We start from the raw sequence: 13,742 nt of genomic DNA on the forward strand, positions 1-13,742 counted from the left end.
CACCCAGAATTGAGGCATGGAGGAGCCTCAGGCCTTGACTTTGAACATAGGTACAAGATACTTACTACTTGTGTGGATAGGAATAAAGGAATGCAGGGTTAATGGACAAACTAACCATAGCACCATGGTACAAGACAGGTCAAGTGGGAAAAATGAAAAGAAATGTGGCAGTCATCGGGGACAGAATAGACAATTCATCTACTTTCAAAGATGCTAAACTCCCCCTTTCCCACTATATTCAGGTCACCCAATATTTTACATTTCTCTTGAACGACAATATCTGCAACACTCCTCCACCTTTGGTGAAGACAGATGCCAAGTACTGATTAGAAACCTTGCTCATGTCTTTCAACTCCACACACAGGTTCCCTTTTGGTCACTAATAAGACTTCACTTCCTTTCTTTATTCTCTTGAGTTTTATGCACGATTTTACCAAGATCTTTTCATGTTGTTATGGGCCAGGGTTTTAAAAAACTCCAAAGTATATCATGGAATTCACCTGACCTACAACCGTTTATTAATTTTGGTTATGAGGAGCACAAGGGCCTGCCTTTCAGGCATTATTCAACAGAGGCCTTTAGCATTTTTAATCAAAAACAAAGTTTATTCTACGAATTCTGTTCACAGTTTTATAAACACACACAGTAAGCATTTTTATCAACTACAAACATAAATACCACACTCAGCTACAGTACTCTATATATAACCCTTGATAACTTCCCTTAACTGTTTCAATGTAATAACAACATCCCATAAATCAGAAAACTCTTTTACCAAAACAGTAGGTTTGAATTCCTTCCAGAAAACAGTCTTCACTTTTAAATTATCACCTTTTAACATGCAGTGAGACACAAGACTTCTTGGTCTGAATCCAGCTTCCAAAATGTGAAAACGAAAGGAAAAAAACTCTGAGCCACAAACAGCCCAAACCAAAATGAAAGTAAAGCCCAGAGGCACAGCCCAGCTCCACCCACACAATGACAGCACTGAAGCCATTTGATGAGACAAAACATTTCCTAAGGGACACTCCCGTGACAATGTCCTCACTCTGCTTCCCTCATTTTTTAATTTCACACCTACACTTTAGACACTCTTCCTGCAGTACAAGCGAGGAGGCTGAAGAGAATCGGCTATTGGGTTCTCTGAAAGGAGGACTCAGGGCACCGCTTCTGTACTGAATTCCAGCTCTGGAGGGAAGATGATTTTCTTCTGGAACTGAAGCACGGTGTCAATTGACTTTCACCCCTGGAAGACACCCACTCTTTAGCCGTGTGATCTTTGATGGACTGTGACCCGGACCGAGGCTAGTCACTCTCTGGAGAAAACACTTCACGGACAACAGGAGATAGGTTGGCCAATACATTGGAAGATTCAGTGGAGATGAGATCTGAATTCTGCTCAGTCATTGTGCATAGTTTTGGTCCCCTTATTTGAGGAGAAATATAATGGCATTGAAGGCATTTCAGAGGAGGTTCACTAGATTGATTCCAGAGATGAGGGGTTTGTCGTAGGAGGAAAGATTGAGCAGTTTAGGCCTATACTCTCAAGTATTTAGAAGAATGAGTGGAGATCAAATTGAGGTATCCAAAGATGTAAAAGGAATGCATAAAGTAGGCAGGGAGAGGATGCTTCCCCTTGTGGGGCAGTCTAGAACAAGATGTCACAGTCTTAGGAAAGGAGTAGCAAATTCAAAATGGAGTTGAGGAGAAACTACTTCTCCCAAAGGATTGTGAATCTGTGGAATTTGCGACCTCACGGTGCAGTGGATGCTGGGGCAGTGAGTAAATTTGAGGAGTTAGACCGATTTTAAATTAGTTATGGAGAATGGGCAGGATGGTGGAGTTGAGTCCAGGATGAGATGGCGGAGCAGACTCAATGGGACAAATGGCCTAATTCTGTTCCTATATCTTATGAACTGAAGATTGGACACGTTTAAATTTAGACTAGTTGATGCGGTTCTGAGTTAAACCATCTCAATCACCTAGCCTGAATTAGGAGGGCAGTAGCCCCACGTGAAGGACAGAATTAAGTAGGTGAAGGGAGCATAAAAACAAAGGACTGGGTAGCCGATTAGTTCTGAGGGCTTGGTTGAACTACCAACATTGCAGACAAATTGTTAGAGAAAATTATTAAAGTAATTACCGGTTAATAATAAAGTAACCTCCAATAATCAGCCTTGAGGAGTGTTCAGCAAACCTCAAGGGTGTAGTGGAGAGGAGAATGGACGGAAAGTTAGCGATAAAGGTATCTGGAAAGGATTAAGGCGACATTCTCTTTTCTTCCTCTGCCAAGATTGGTACCGGACCCCAAAAACGGTGAACTACTGTGTTGATCAACTGAGTTGAGAAATGGCTGAGTATCAGCCAGAATGGGAAACGACACCCAGGGAGTACCTAAACTGTAAATGGCCCAAGTGGACAGACAGTTTGGGGAGAAAATTAAAGGTTTGGGACCCATTGGATAGAGACAGTGTGAAGAAGCCCACAGAGTTAGGAAAATGCCTGTCTAAACGTGAGACCGCCATAGCAATACTTAATTACATAAGAGAGTTAAAAGCAAAGGAGATAGAAAATTTAAGACATGATAATGACTAGGAGATAGAAAATTTAAAACAAGAGTTGAAAGCTGCAAAATCAGATTTACTACATAAATGCAAAAGAATCAGATGAATTTGGTACATATGAACAGATTCCAAACAGAAACGGAGAAAAACTATCTAGAAAAGGAGCGAGCTGTACGTGAACGAAGTTCAGCCCAGAAAGAGCTTAAAAGGTTGAATAAGAGATGTGCTACTTTACAAGCAACCATAAAAGTGTTGCATCAAATGAGTAAAACCGTTTGACATCAAACCACCGACTATTTGAGATGTCAGCATGAGATAAGACAAGTTGAAATCGCAACTCCAGATCCAGAGGTATCTGATGTGCACATTTGACAGAAGACAGAGAAAGGTGAGGTAGACTGGGGTGAGCTGGACAAAGCTGTGCAAGAATACTGCAATTGTATAAGAAGCCGAGAGGCCTGACCCTCTATCTCCTTGGTCTGAACATCCTAACCCCACCACTCCGCAACCAATTCCCATGAGCCCCATCACAACAACACAGACAGGGTACATGGAGTGTGACACGCCACATACAGTGGCCTAGTTAGCAGAAATAGCAAAAAAGATCCCGGCATATAAACTATCTGAAGAACCTCAAGTTCTTTAATTACATCCATCAACATTCTTCACGGGTTAGATGCAGATGAAGCGAGGAAACTCAAGCTGATGTGTTTCAGTTTGGCTGTTCGCTCAACCTTACCAGACCCAGGGGAACACGTGAGGAAATGAAAAGGGCCATACTAACAGCTGTGGGATACAGTAGAGAGGATCCAGAATAAGGCCTGAGCAAGTGCAGGCAAAGAAAAGGGGAACATCACAGGTTCTTTGCTAACCACCTGTGGACACGAATGCTCCAAGGCTGTGACACTACATGTTAGAGAATCAGAACACCTACCCTCCTCACAGACAATCCCAGTGACAAAGGGGAATAGCATGAATGTTAGGTGTTGACAGCAAACGATCCCAAGGGACCGCTCCTCCAAAACAAAAAGGAAAGCCCGGGACACAAAGGCCTCGGCCGGGGCGCTGCCCCTACTCTTCAAATTTCTGTCAAGGCACAGAGGGTAGATAAGGGTTTGAAACAAATCAGGGGTGGAGTGTTTCCGGCATCTTATGTCAAATGGAAAGCTAACATAGAGAGAGAGGACAGTCTCTTCCTTAAGGACAGCAGATAGGTGGTGCCAACCCAGGATCGGAACCCGACAATCTATCAGTGTCACATGTCCAGGGACAATAAGGTGTGAATAGTAGCATTTTTATTCACGTTGGATGTCTTGAAAGTTATGTAACAGTTTCTTCAGTGAGGTAGGTAAAGCTGTATTTAAAAGTAAATCAAACAGGCAGTGAGGATCATATTTATCTGTTTTTTCAGTTTCTGCCAGCAGAGGGCAGCAACACACAAGCAAGCATTGATCCGCACTAACTTTCTCCTTCTGTATTCACTAGAACAGGCATTTTCAAAGTGGGGGTCACGTCCACGACCATCTTAAAAAATGCGGGTGCACTGTGCATGCGTGCCTGCTCATCAGTGCGCATGCTGCCCGGGGGGTTTTGGGACCTGAACCCAGGGTCAAAGTGTGATCGCAGTACGCTGGCAGCTGACTGCGTGGTGATTACCGGTGATGAACAAGGCTATGACCTTGGTCTGTTTTGCGCCCCTAAATATCACTCAAATGATCTGGAGAGAGTATATATTCCTCATGGTTTGATCATGGACTGAACTAAACGTTTGGCAAGATATATAATGAAAGCCATGGGAAACCATCACATTGTCACCCTCTGCGAACTGAAGGGTGGCTATAGGTTGTTTGCTGACCTTTTAGACTACATTAAAGCATTGAATCAAAACAGTGACCAGTCAATCCCCATGACGGCGAACTTCATCCACTTGAAGCGTTCATGTAATAATCAGTCAACAGGGGAGCTACGCAGAGTTTACAAACTGAGGAACGAAATCCATGCTTTCCTCCTCGAGAAATTGTCCTCTCTGGCTGGTTCGTTTGCTGATGAAACTTGGATGCTAACTATGTCTTACCTTGCAGACACCTTTCCAATTCTAAATGAACTGAACCTCAAATTGCAAGGGAAGGATAATGATTGCTTTCAGAAACAGCACGGTGGCGCAGTGGATAGCACTGGGACTGCAGCACTGAGGACCCAGGTTCGAATCCCGGCCCTGGGTCCGAATCCCAGCCCTGGGTCACTGTCTGTTCAGAGTTTGTACATTCCCCCCCTTGTCGGCGTGACTTTCACCCCCACAACTCAAAAGATGGATTGGTGGATTGGCCATGCTAAATAGTCCCTTAATTGGAAAAAAATAATAATTGGGTACTCTAAATTTATTTTTAAAAATGATTGCTTGAGCACTGTGAAGAAACCACAGCTTTCCAAAAGTCATTGAAAGTTTGGCAATTGCGAGTGCACGGCCAAAATTACTATATGTTCCCCACACTGCTATGCCACATCGAAGAAAACATTAGTACGGAAACTGTCAATGGACTGGCAAGCCTGTCTCCAAATGAAGCTGACTGAACTTGGGCACCTCAGCTTTGACAGCACATTAAAAACACGGCACAAGTCAATGAAACTGTCAGCAGTCTAGAGTAGCGTCTCCGAGGAGTATCCGGAGCTGAGTAAAACAAGCATTTGGTTGCATTTATCCTTCACAACGACCGACATGTGGAAGGTTGGATTTTCCATCCTCACAAAGATGAAGACGGTACAAAGGAACCAGCTGAATCCTGCACCCGATATGTGCATAGTCCTCTCATCCTGTGAATGTGATTGAAGCGAGATCTTGAGGACCAAGCAGACTCACCTCTCACATTGTAGGCAAGAGAAAATGGTGGGACGCAAAGGTCGTCCGGTGGGGGCCGCAATGGTCGACCGGCGGGGGCCGCAAAGGTCGACCGGCGTGGGTCTCAACGGTCGACTGGCGTGGGTCGCAAAGGTCGACCGGTTGGTAAAAATGGGTCCCCGGATATAAAGTTCGAAAAACACTGCACTGGAACATAGCACTGAGGTAATCCACACATCACAACACCTTTGAGGTCCTGCTCAGTAACATCTTTCCCAGCTCCCTACAATCTGCCTGCAGAACTTCATCCTTCTTTCTACAATTGGTCCCAATATGCTGAACATATGACTATTTACCCTCGCCTCTCAGAATAATCCACAGGTAATCAGTGATATCCTTAACCCCGGCATCGGGTTGGCAACATACCATACATGAATCATGTCTGCAACCACAGAAATACCCGTCTACTCCACTATTGCATCCTGTATTTCTAATCCTCCTCCTCCCTGTATGTATAGCTGAGCCATCCACAGTGGACCAAAGACGATGATTTCTGCCTTCCCAATATTTAAACATAGAAAATAGAAACATAGAAAACCATTGTTTGCAGCAAACTACCCAGCCTTCAGAACAGCAACCACGACACCACACAACCCTGCCATGGTAATCTCTGCAAGACGTGCCAGATCATCGACATGGGTACCACCATTACACGCGAGAACACCACCCACCAGATACGCGGTACATACTCGTGCAACTCGGCCAATGCTGTCTACCTCATACGCTGCAGGAAAGGATGTCCCGAAGTGTGGTACATTGGCGAGACCATGCAGACGCTGCGACAATCGCCAGGCAGGAATGTTCCCTTCCAGTCGGGGAACACTTCAGCAGTCAAGGGCATTCAGCCTCTGATCTCCGGGTAAGCATTCTACAAGGCGGCCTTCAGGACGCGCGACAATGCAAAATCGCTGAGCAGAAACCTATAGCCAAGTTCCGCACACATGAGTATGGCCTCAACCGGGACTTTGGATTCATGTCGCATTACATTCATCCCCCACCATCTGACTTGGGCTTGCAAAATCCTACCAACTGTCCTGGCTTGAGACAATTCACACCTCTTTAACCTGGGGTTACCCCTATCTCTGGATCTGTAAAGACTCAATTACCTGCAAATGCTCGAATTCTAAGCACGTCTTGCATCTTTGACTTTGTCTATATATATGTTTCTGGAACATACCTCTTCATTCACCTGAGGAAGGAGCAGTGCTCCGATAGCTAGTATTTGAAACAAACTTGTTAAGACTTTAACCTGGTGTTGTAAGACTTCTTACCATAGAAACTAGAAGCAGAAGGAACCATTAGGGACTGTGAGCCTGTTCCGCTATTCACTGTGATCATGGTTGATCATCCAACTCAGTAGCCTAATCTCACCTTCACCCAATATCCTTTGAACCCTTTCATCCTAAGACTTCTATCTAACTCCTTCTGGAACCAGACAATGTTTTGCCTAACTGCTTCATGTAGTAGAGAATTCCACAGGCTCACCACTCTCTGGGTGAAGAAATTTCTCCTCATCTCTGTCCTAAATGTCTATGCTGTATCCTCAGATTAGTTCTGGGCTCCCCCGCCATCGGTAACATCCTTCCTGCATCTACCCTGTCCAGTCCTGTTAGGATTTTATGGGTTTCCAGGAGATCCCTCCTCATTCTCCTGAACACCACCAAATATAATCCTAACCAATTCAATCTCTCCTCATATATCAGTCTGCCATCTCAGGAATCAGTCTGGTAAACCTTCGCTGCACTCCCTCGAGAGCAAGAGCATCCCTCCTCAGATAAGGAGACCAAAACCTCACACAAATATTATTACAGGTGTAACCTCACCAAGGTACTGTATAAATGCAGAAAGATATCCCTGGTCTTGTACTCAAATCCTCTCACTATGAAGGTCAACATACAATTTCCCTTCTTTACTGCCTGTTGCACCTGTATGCTTACTTTCAGTGACAGGTGTACAAGGACACCCAGATCTGGTTGCACATTCCCCTCTCTCAATTTATAGCCATTCGGATAATAATCTGCCTTCCTGTTTTTTCTACCAAATGGATAACCTTACATTTATCAACATTATACTGCATCTGGCATGTATTTGCCCACCCGCTCAACTTGTCCAAATCACACTGAAAGATTTCTGCATCCTCCACACAGCTCATCCTCCCACACAGCTTTGTGTCATCTGCAACTTTAGTTCCCTCATTTAAATCATGAATATATATTGTGAATAGCCGGGGTCCTAGCACTGATCCCTATGGTACCCCACTAGTCACTACCGGCCATTTGTAAAAAGACCCATTTATTCCTACTCTTTGTTTCCTCGGGGGGGGGGGAAATCTTTGACATCCAATACTGAAATTTGAAAGGGGCAAATAATGTGTTGGATGTGGAAACTGACATATTTCTGGATTATGTCCTGAGAGTCAGCTTAAGATGATCAATAGGAGGCAGCCAAGGAGACCCTCAAATTTTGTTACAATCCAGTTAGGGACCAGTAACTTTTGTTTTAAAATCCCAAAAACGTCCTCAGAGAATAAAGCCACAAGTTTCCAGGGTTTTAAACAAACAGAAGAACTTTTGCTATCGAAAAGTCAGCAAACAGTCAACATTATCTACCTTCGACTCTAATATTCAGAATTAACATGAGGTAAACATGAATTAACAGGAAAACTGTGGGTCGAGCACACCACCCGCTGCACAGTAAAGGACAGGCACAATTAATACCTATCCCCCAAATTTTCTCAGCAACTCATCCAGACATCAGTGAGTCACAAAAATTCTTTAAAGCCCTGTCTGCCCCGAAGGGTTTCACCTCCTCTTTCTTTTATTTTCCCTCAGCAGCCACTCAAACTTAGACAGCCCCAATCACCTCCCAGTTGCACAATCTCTTCACTGTATTCCCCAGGCTGCAGCCCAGCGTCTAATTACCAGCTCTCTAGCTAACAGGAGCAGAACCACTTTGCCTGAACTTTCATTTGTCCCAACAGCCAGATTCACTGAGCTGCATTCATGCAAAAACTAGTTCTAGGCTTTCCTTGAGCCCCAATTCTTAGCAGCAAGCAGCTCATGACATACTTCAGCAACATGGAGCCGAATCTCCTCTCCACCTGTTCTTGATTCATTGACACTTGAACCAATCCACCCTGTTAAATCTCCCAACAGGGCACTGCTCCCTGTTCTGAGGCAGTGTCAAACACACCAACCCTATGTATAATCTGTACCCTAAATGCTACAATCTCCAATCATCTCGGGATTACTCTTGTCATGACACCTTGGGCTAGTGTGCAGTCAATTCCAGCCACACTTGACCAAGCGCCGCAACACGGCTGAAATTAATTTTATTTTAAACTAGCCAAGGTCTTCGGCTGCCCATTAACTACAGTCACCAGGACTTTAAATTTAAACACAATTAACTTTTTATTATTAACAGTAACTATAATTAAACAGGGAACAAATATAACTGGTTAACTACTATCTAATCTGCCCCCCTCACTTCTGCCTTTTAACTCACCCCACCCCTACACACGTACAGACAAACACAAGAGGGATAGAGGGGTGTAACATAATGATGAAAGTAAAGGGATATAGAGGTCAAATCACTGAGTGTCTTCAAGACAGAGGTAGATAGGTTCTTGATTAATAATGGGATCAGGGGTTATGGGGAGAAGGCAGGAGAATGGGGATGTGAAAAACATCAGCCATGATTGAATGGCGGAGCAGACTCGATGGGCCGAGTGGCCTAATTCTGCTCCTATGTCTTATGGTCTTTGTTTCAGATGGATGTCTTCCAGTTAGTTCCTTCATTCTAGGCTTTCAGGTGGATGTTATTTTTTTTCAGCTTGTAATGATTTTCACTGTAGTCTCACAGAAATAGCAGGCAGTCAGCAGTCGAGAGAAGAGAGGGGGGGAGAGAGAGAGAGAGAGAGAGAGAGGGGGGCAGTGGGTCTAGAAACTTTCTGTCTTCAGATGTAGACAGCACAGCAGAGAGAGAGCTGCTTCCACCTCGAGGGTCCAGTGGCTTCTCATTGGTTCCTGTCAGGTGGAGTTTTCAGTGAAAACCAATCACTGTCCCTGGCCAATCCATTGGCCACCAGCCAACCAATCAAAACAAACCCCTCTCTTGGCTGCTATAAAGTCTGAGATCTTCTGCCCAAGATACAAACTTTATAACAGTGCATTATTTTGACACACTCAGTTCCTTACTTCCTCTGCTCAACTTAAAGGTATGTCTCCATTAACGATCCATGGACCAAAACAATAAAGGCAAAATAAAAGAAATAGGAGCTAAGGGAATCAACAGGAAGGTCTTCACATTCTCCACTGGTGCAAAATTATAAACACAGACATAAAAATATTGATTGCCCTTACATAATATTAATATGCAATATCACAGTATTCTATTAGGACGCATCATAAACAAATACTCACCCCTCGATTGCTGGCATTCTCCTGTAAAAATTTTCTAAACTTATTGAGGAAAATGTATCTGGATGCCTCGCCCTGAAATTATAAAGTTGAAACATTTTACTGTGCCGAACTAAACCTCGCAGCATCTCAAAAATTGGGTACAGCCTCAGTTTGCAACTAGAAGGAAATTCCTGCCCTTCAGATCTTAAAAGTTCCCATGGATGAATTTCAGCGTACCCAGCTTCAAATTCCAGCACCAATAATGCCCATTTGTACCTCAAACAATATCGGTGTCCACACATCACTGCAGAAACTTTCAGCAGTGCCTGCAACACTGCTGGCCTCATTATCTTCCACACATTTTTTTCCCTACATTAAGTGCATCTTGGCCAAAGTTCCAACACTCCTTAAGGCTGTGCCATCCTAAGTTCCACAAACTCCATCTACATAAATCATTAAAAGCTAAGTACAAAGGCTAATCAAAAAGGCTAATTTACAGTATGTAAACAGAAGTGAATATAAATGGGCGACAGTGACATTTCAGTAACAGAGTCCTAACTATACCTCACTTAGACGACTGTGATCAGTTTAGGGCATCACACCTCAAAAGGACACATTAGCCTGAATGTGTACAACCAAGATTCACCAGGAGCTTAAAAGTTTAAATTCTAAGGACATGCTGCATAAAATTGGGGTATATGGTGATCGCATTGAGGGAGTAAGGGACGGAAAGAAAACAAAGGCCGGAATCTAAAAGGGGGGCGGGGTGATGGTGGGGAAGGGGGGGTCGCGAGGGCGGGGACCCAAGGGCAGGCGTGGTGGCAAAGGGCAGGGTGGGGAGTGCAGAGAGCATGGTGGGGGCCAAAGGGCAGGGAGGGGGCCAAAGGGCGGGGAGGGGGCCAAAGGGCGGGGAGGGGGCCAAAGGGCGGGGAGGGGGCCAAAGGGCGGGGAGGGGGCCAAAGGGCGGGGAGGGGGCCAAAGGGCGGGGAGGGGGCCAAAGGGCGGGGAGGGGGCCAAAGGGCGGGGAGGGGGCCAAAGGGCGGGGAGGGGGCCAAAGGGCGGGGAGGGGGCCAAAGGGCGGGGAGGGGGCCAAAGGGCAGGGAGGGGGCCAAAGGGCAGGGAGGGGGCCAAAGGGCAGGGAGGGGGCCAGGGAGGGGGCCAACGGGCAGGGAGGGGGCCAAAGGGTAGGGAGGGGGCCAAAGGGCAGGGAGGGGGCCAAAGGGCAGGGAGGGGGCCAAAGGGCAGGGAGGGGGCCAAAGGGCAGGGAGGGGGCCAAAGGGCAGGGAGGGGGCCAAAGGGCAGGGAGGGGGCCAAAGAGCAGGGAGGAGGCCAAAGGGCAGGGAGGGGGCCAAAGGGCAGGGAGGGGGCCAAAGGGCAGGGAGGGGGCCAAAGGGCAGGGAGGGGGCCAAAGGGCAGGGAGGGGGCCAAAGGGCAGGGAGGGGGCAAAGGGCAGGTTGGGAATATCGCCCCTGCTCTTCTGCAAAATACATGAAATAATTTGAGAGGGGAGAGAGAGGCACATCTCCTCCCTCTGATGGAGCAAAAACAAAAATGCCACAACCAAAAATTATAATCAGGCCATTCAGGAGTGAAATCAGGAAACTAACGATTTAATGAATGTGCAAAAGTTTTTGAATTAAAGGTAACAACTGGAATGTTCAAGATTGACTGTGATAGGTGTGGTTATCAATCGATATGCAGAAGAACTGGGAGCAGGAAGAGACAATTCAGCCCCTCGAGCCCACTCCGTCATTCAATACGATCATGGCTGATCTCATCATGGCCTTAATTCCACTTTCCTGCCCATTCTCTATAACCCTTCCACCCATTACTAATTAAAAATCTGTCTAGCTCCTCCTTAAGTCTACTCACTGTCACAGCATCCACTGCACCCTGAGATAGCAAATTCCACAGATTCACAATCCTTTGAGATAAGTCATTTCTCATCTCTATTTTAGATCTGCTACCTCTTCCTAAAACCATTACCTCCCATCCCAGATTGGCCACAAGTGGAAACATCTGTTCTATATCTACTTTGTCAATACCTTTTATCATCTTATTTACCTCAATTAGATCTCCTCTCATTCTTCTAAATCGAGAGAGTATAGGCTTAAACTGCTTGGTCTCTCTTCATACGACAACCCCTCATCTCTGGAATCAATCTAGTGAACCTCCTCTGAACTGCCTCTGATGCAACTCCATCTTTCCTCAAATAATAGGACCAAAACTGTACACAGTACTCTAGATGCAGTCTCGCCAATGCCTTCTCCAGTTGCAGCAACACGCCTACGATTATACTCTATCCCTTTAGCTATAAAGGACAAAGGTCAATGGGATGGCATGGTAGCAACGTGGTTCGCACTGTTGCTTCACAGCGCCAGGGACCCGGGATCGGTTCCCGGCTTGGGTCATTGTCTGTGCAAAGTCTGCATTTTCTCCCCGTGGGTTTCCTCCGGGTGCTCCGGTACCCTCCCGAAAGACTTGCTTGTTAGGTGAGTTGGACATTCTGAATCTTCCCTCAGGCGCTCTAGTGTGGCGACTAGGAGATTTTCACAGTGACTTAATTGCAGTGTTAATGTAAGCCTACTTGTGACACAAAGTTTATTATTATTATTTGCCTGCCTTATTACCCGTGTACACCATACTAGTTTCCTAAGATATGGAACGCAAGTAGATAGATAGCTTTAACAGTACAGAGAGAGAACAGTACAGCACAGAACAGGCCCTTCGGCCCTCGATGTTGTGCCGAGCAATGATCACCCTACTCAACCCCACGTATCCACCCTATACCCGTAACCCAACAACCCCCCCCCCCCCCTTAACCTTACTTTTTAGGACACTACGGGCAATTTATCATGGCCAATCCACCTAACCCGCACATCTTTGGACTGTGGGAGGAAACCGGAGCACCCGGAGGAAACCCACGCACACACGGGGAGGACGTGCAGACTCTGCACAGACAGTGACCCAGCCGGGAACCGAACCTGGGACTCTGGAGCTGTGAAGTATTTATGCTAACCACGATGCTACCGTGCTGCCCACGGCAGTATAGATCAGCCATGATCAAATTGAATGACAGAACAGGCTCAATGAGCTGAATGGACTACTCCATTCATGTGTCAATTATTAACCCATATTTTCACTGAGCTCCATGAGCATTTGTTCCATAGATCAATTTTTGCCTCACCACTGCCCCCCCCCCCCACCTCACTGTGTTCACATTTGCTAGTTGACCTTTGAAACACTACTTACTTTTCTTCTGTCATTAACACATTCTGATCACTTAGTGTGCCACTATCAGCATCCTTCTAAGCCTTGAACACCCCTATTTACATTCATTTTGTCTTCTGCCCACGACTGCTCATCAATCTCCATCTATCGCTGGCCCACTATCAAGCCCCAACCCCCCACAGCTGTATATATCTGACCTTGTATCCAGCTCTCTCCAGCTTTGACCAAGAGTCATGCAGACTCAAAACATTAGCTCTCTTCTCCTTCCACAAATGCTGTCAGACCTGCTGAAATGGTTTCTTTTTTTTTTAATTCATTCACAAACGTGGGCATCGCAGGTTGTGCCAGCATGTATTTCCTATCCCTAATTGCCCTTGAGGGGGCATTGCTGTGGGTCTGGAGTCATATGAAGGCCAGACCAGGTAAGGATGGTAGATTTTCTTCCCTAAACGACATTAGTGAACCAGATGGGTTTTTCTGACAATTGGCAATGGTTTCATGGTCATCATCAGACTTTTTAATTCCAGATATTTTATTGAGTTTAAATTCCATCACCTGCCATGGTGAGGTTTGAACCCGGGTCCCCAAATCATCATAGGTCATGAGGGCCATAGGTCTGTGGATCTTCACCAGAGAGTGGAGGGGCAGGAT

The 13,742-nt window shown here is 45.7% G+C and overlaps 1 protein-coding gene across 2 annotated transcripts in view; it reads right to left on the minus strand.

Moving 5' to 3' along the window:
• The window catches only part of LOC119973187 (E3 ubiquitin-protein ligase RNF123), a 537,603-nt gene that overhangs the window by 377,776 nt on the left and 146,085 nt on the right, over nucleotides 1–13,742 (minus strand). For both annotated transcript variants that reach the window (XM_038810837.1, XM_038810836.1), the window contains exon 19: nucleotides 9,882–9,953. In XM_038810837.1, the coding sequence (XP_038666765.1) occupies nucleotides 9,882–9,953 (72 nt within the window). The remainder of the gene's footprint in view (nucleotides 1–9,881; nucleotides 9,954–13,742) is intronic.

The sequence above is a fragment of the Scyliorhinus canicula genome, chromosome 11 (assembly GCF_902713615.1).
Source record: "Scyliorhinus canicula chromosome 11, sScyCan1.1, whole genome shotgun sequence".
NCBI classification, from domain to species: domain Eukaryota; kingdom Metazoa; phylum Chordata; class Chondrichthyes; order Carcharhiniformes; family Scyliorhinidae; genus Scyliorhinus; species Scyliorhinus canicula.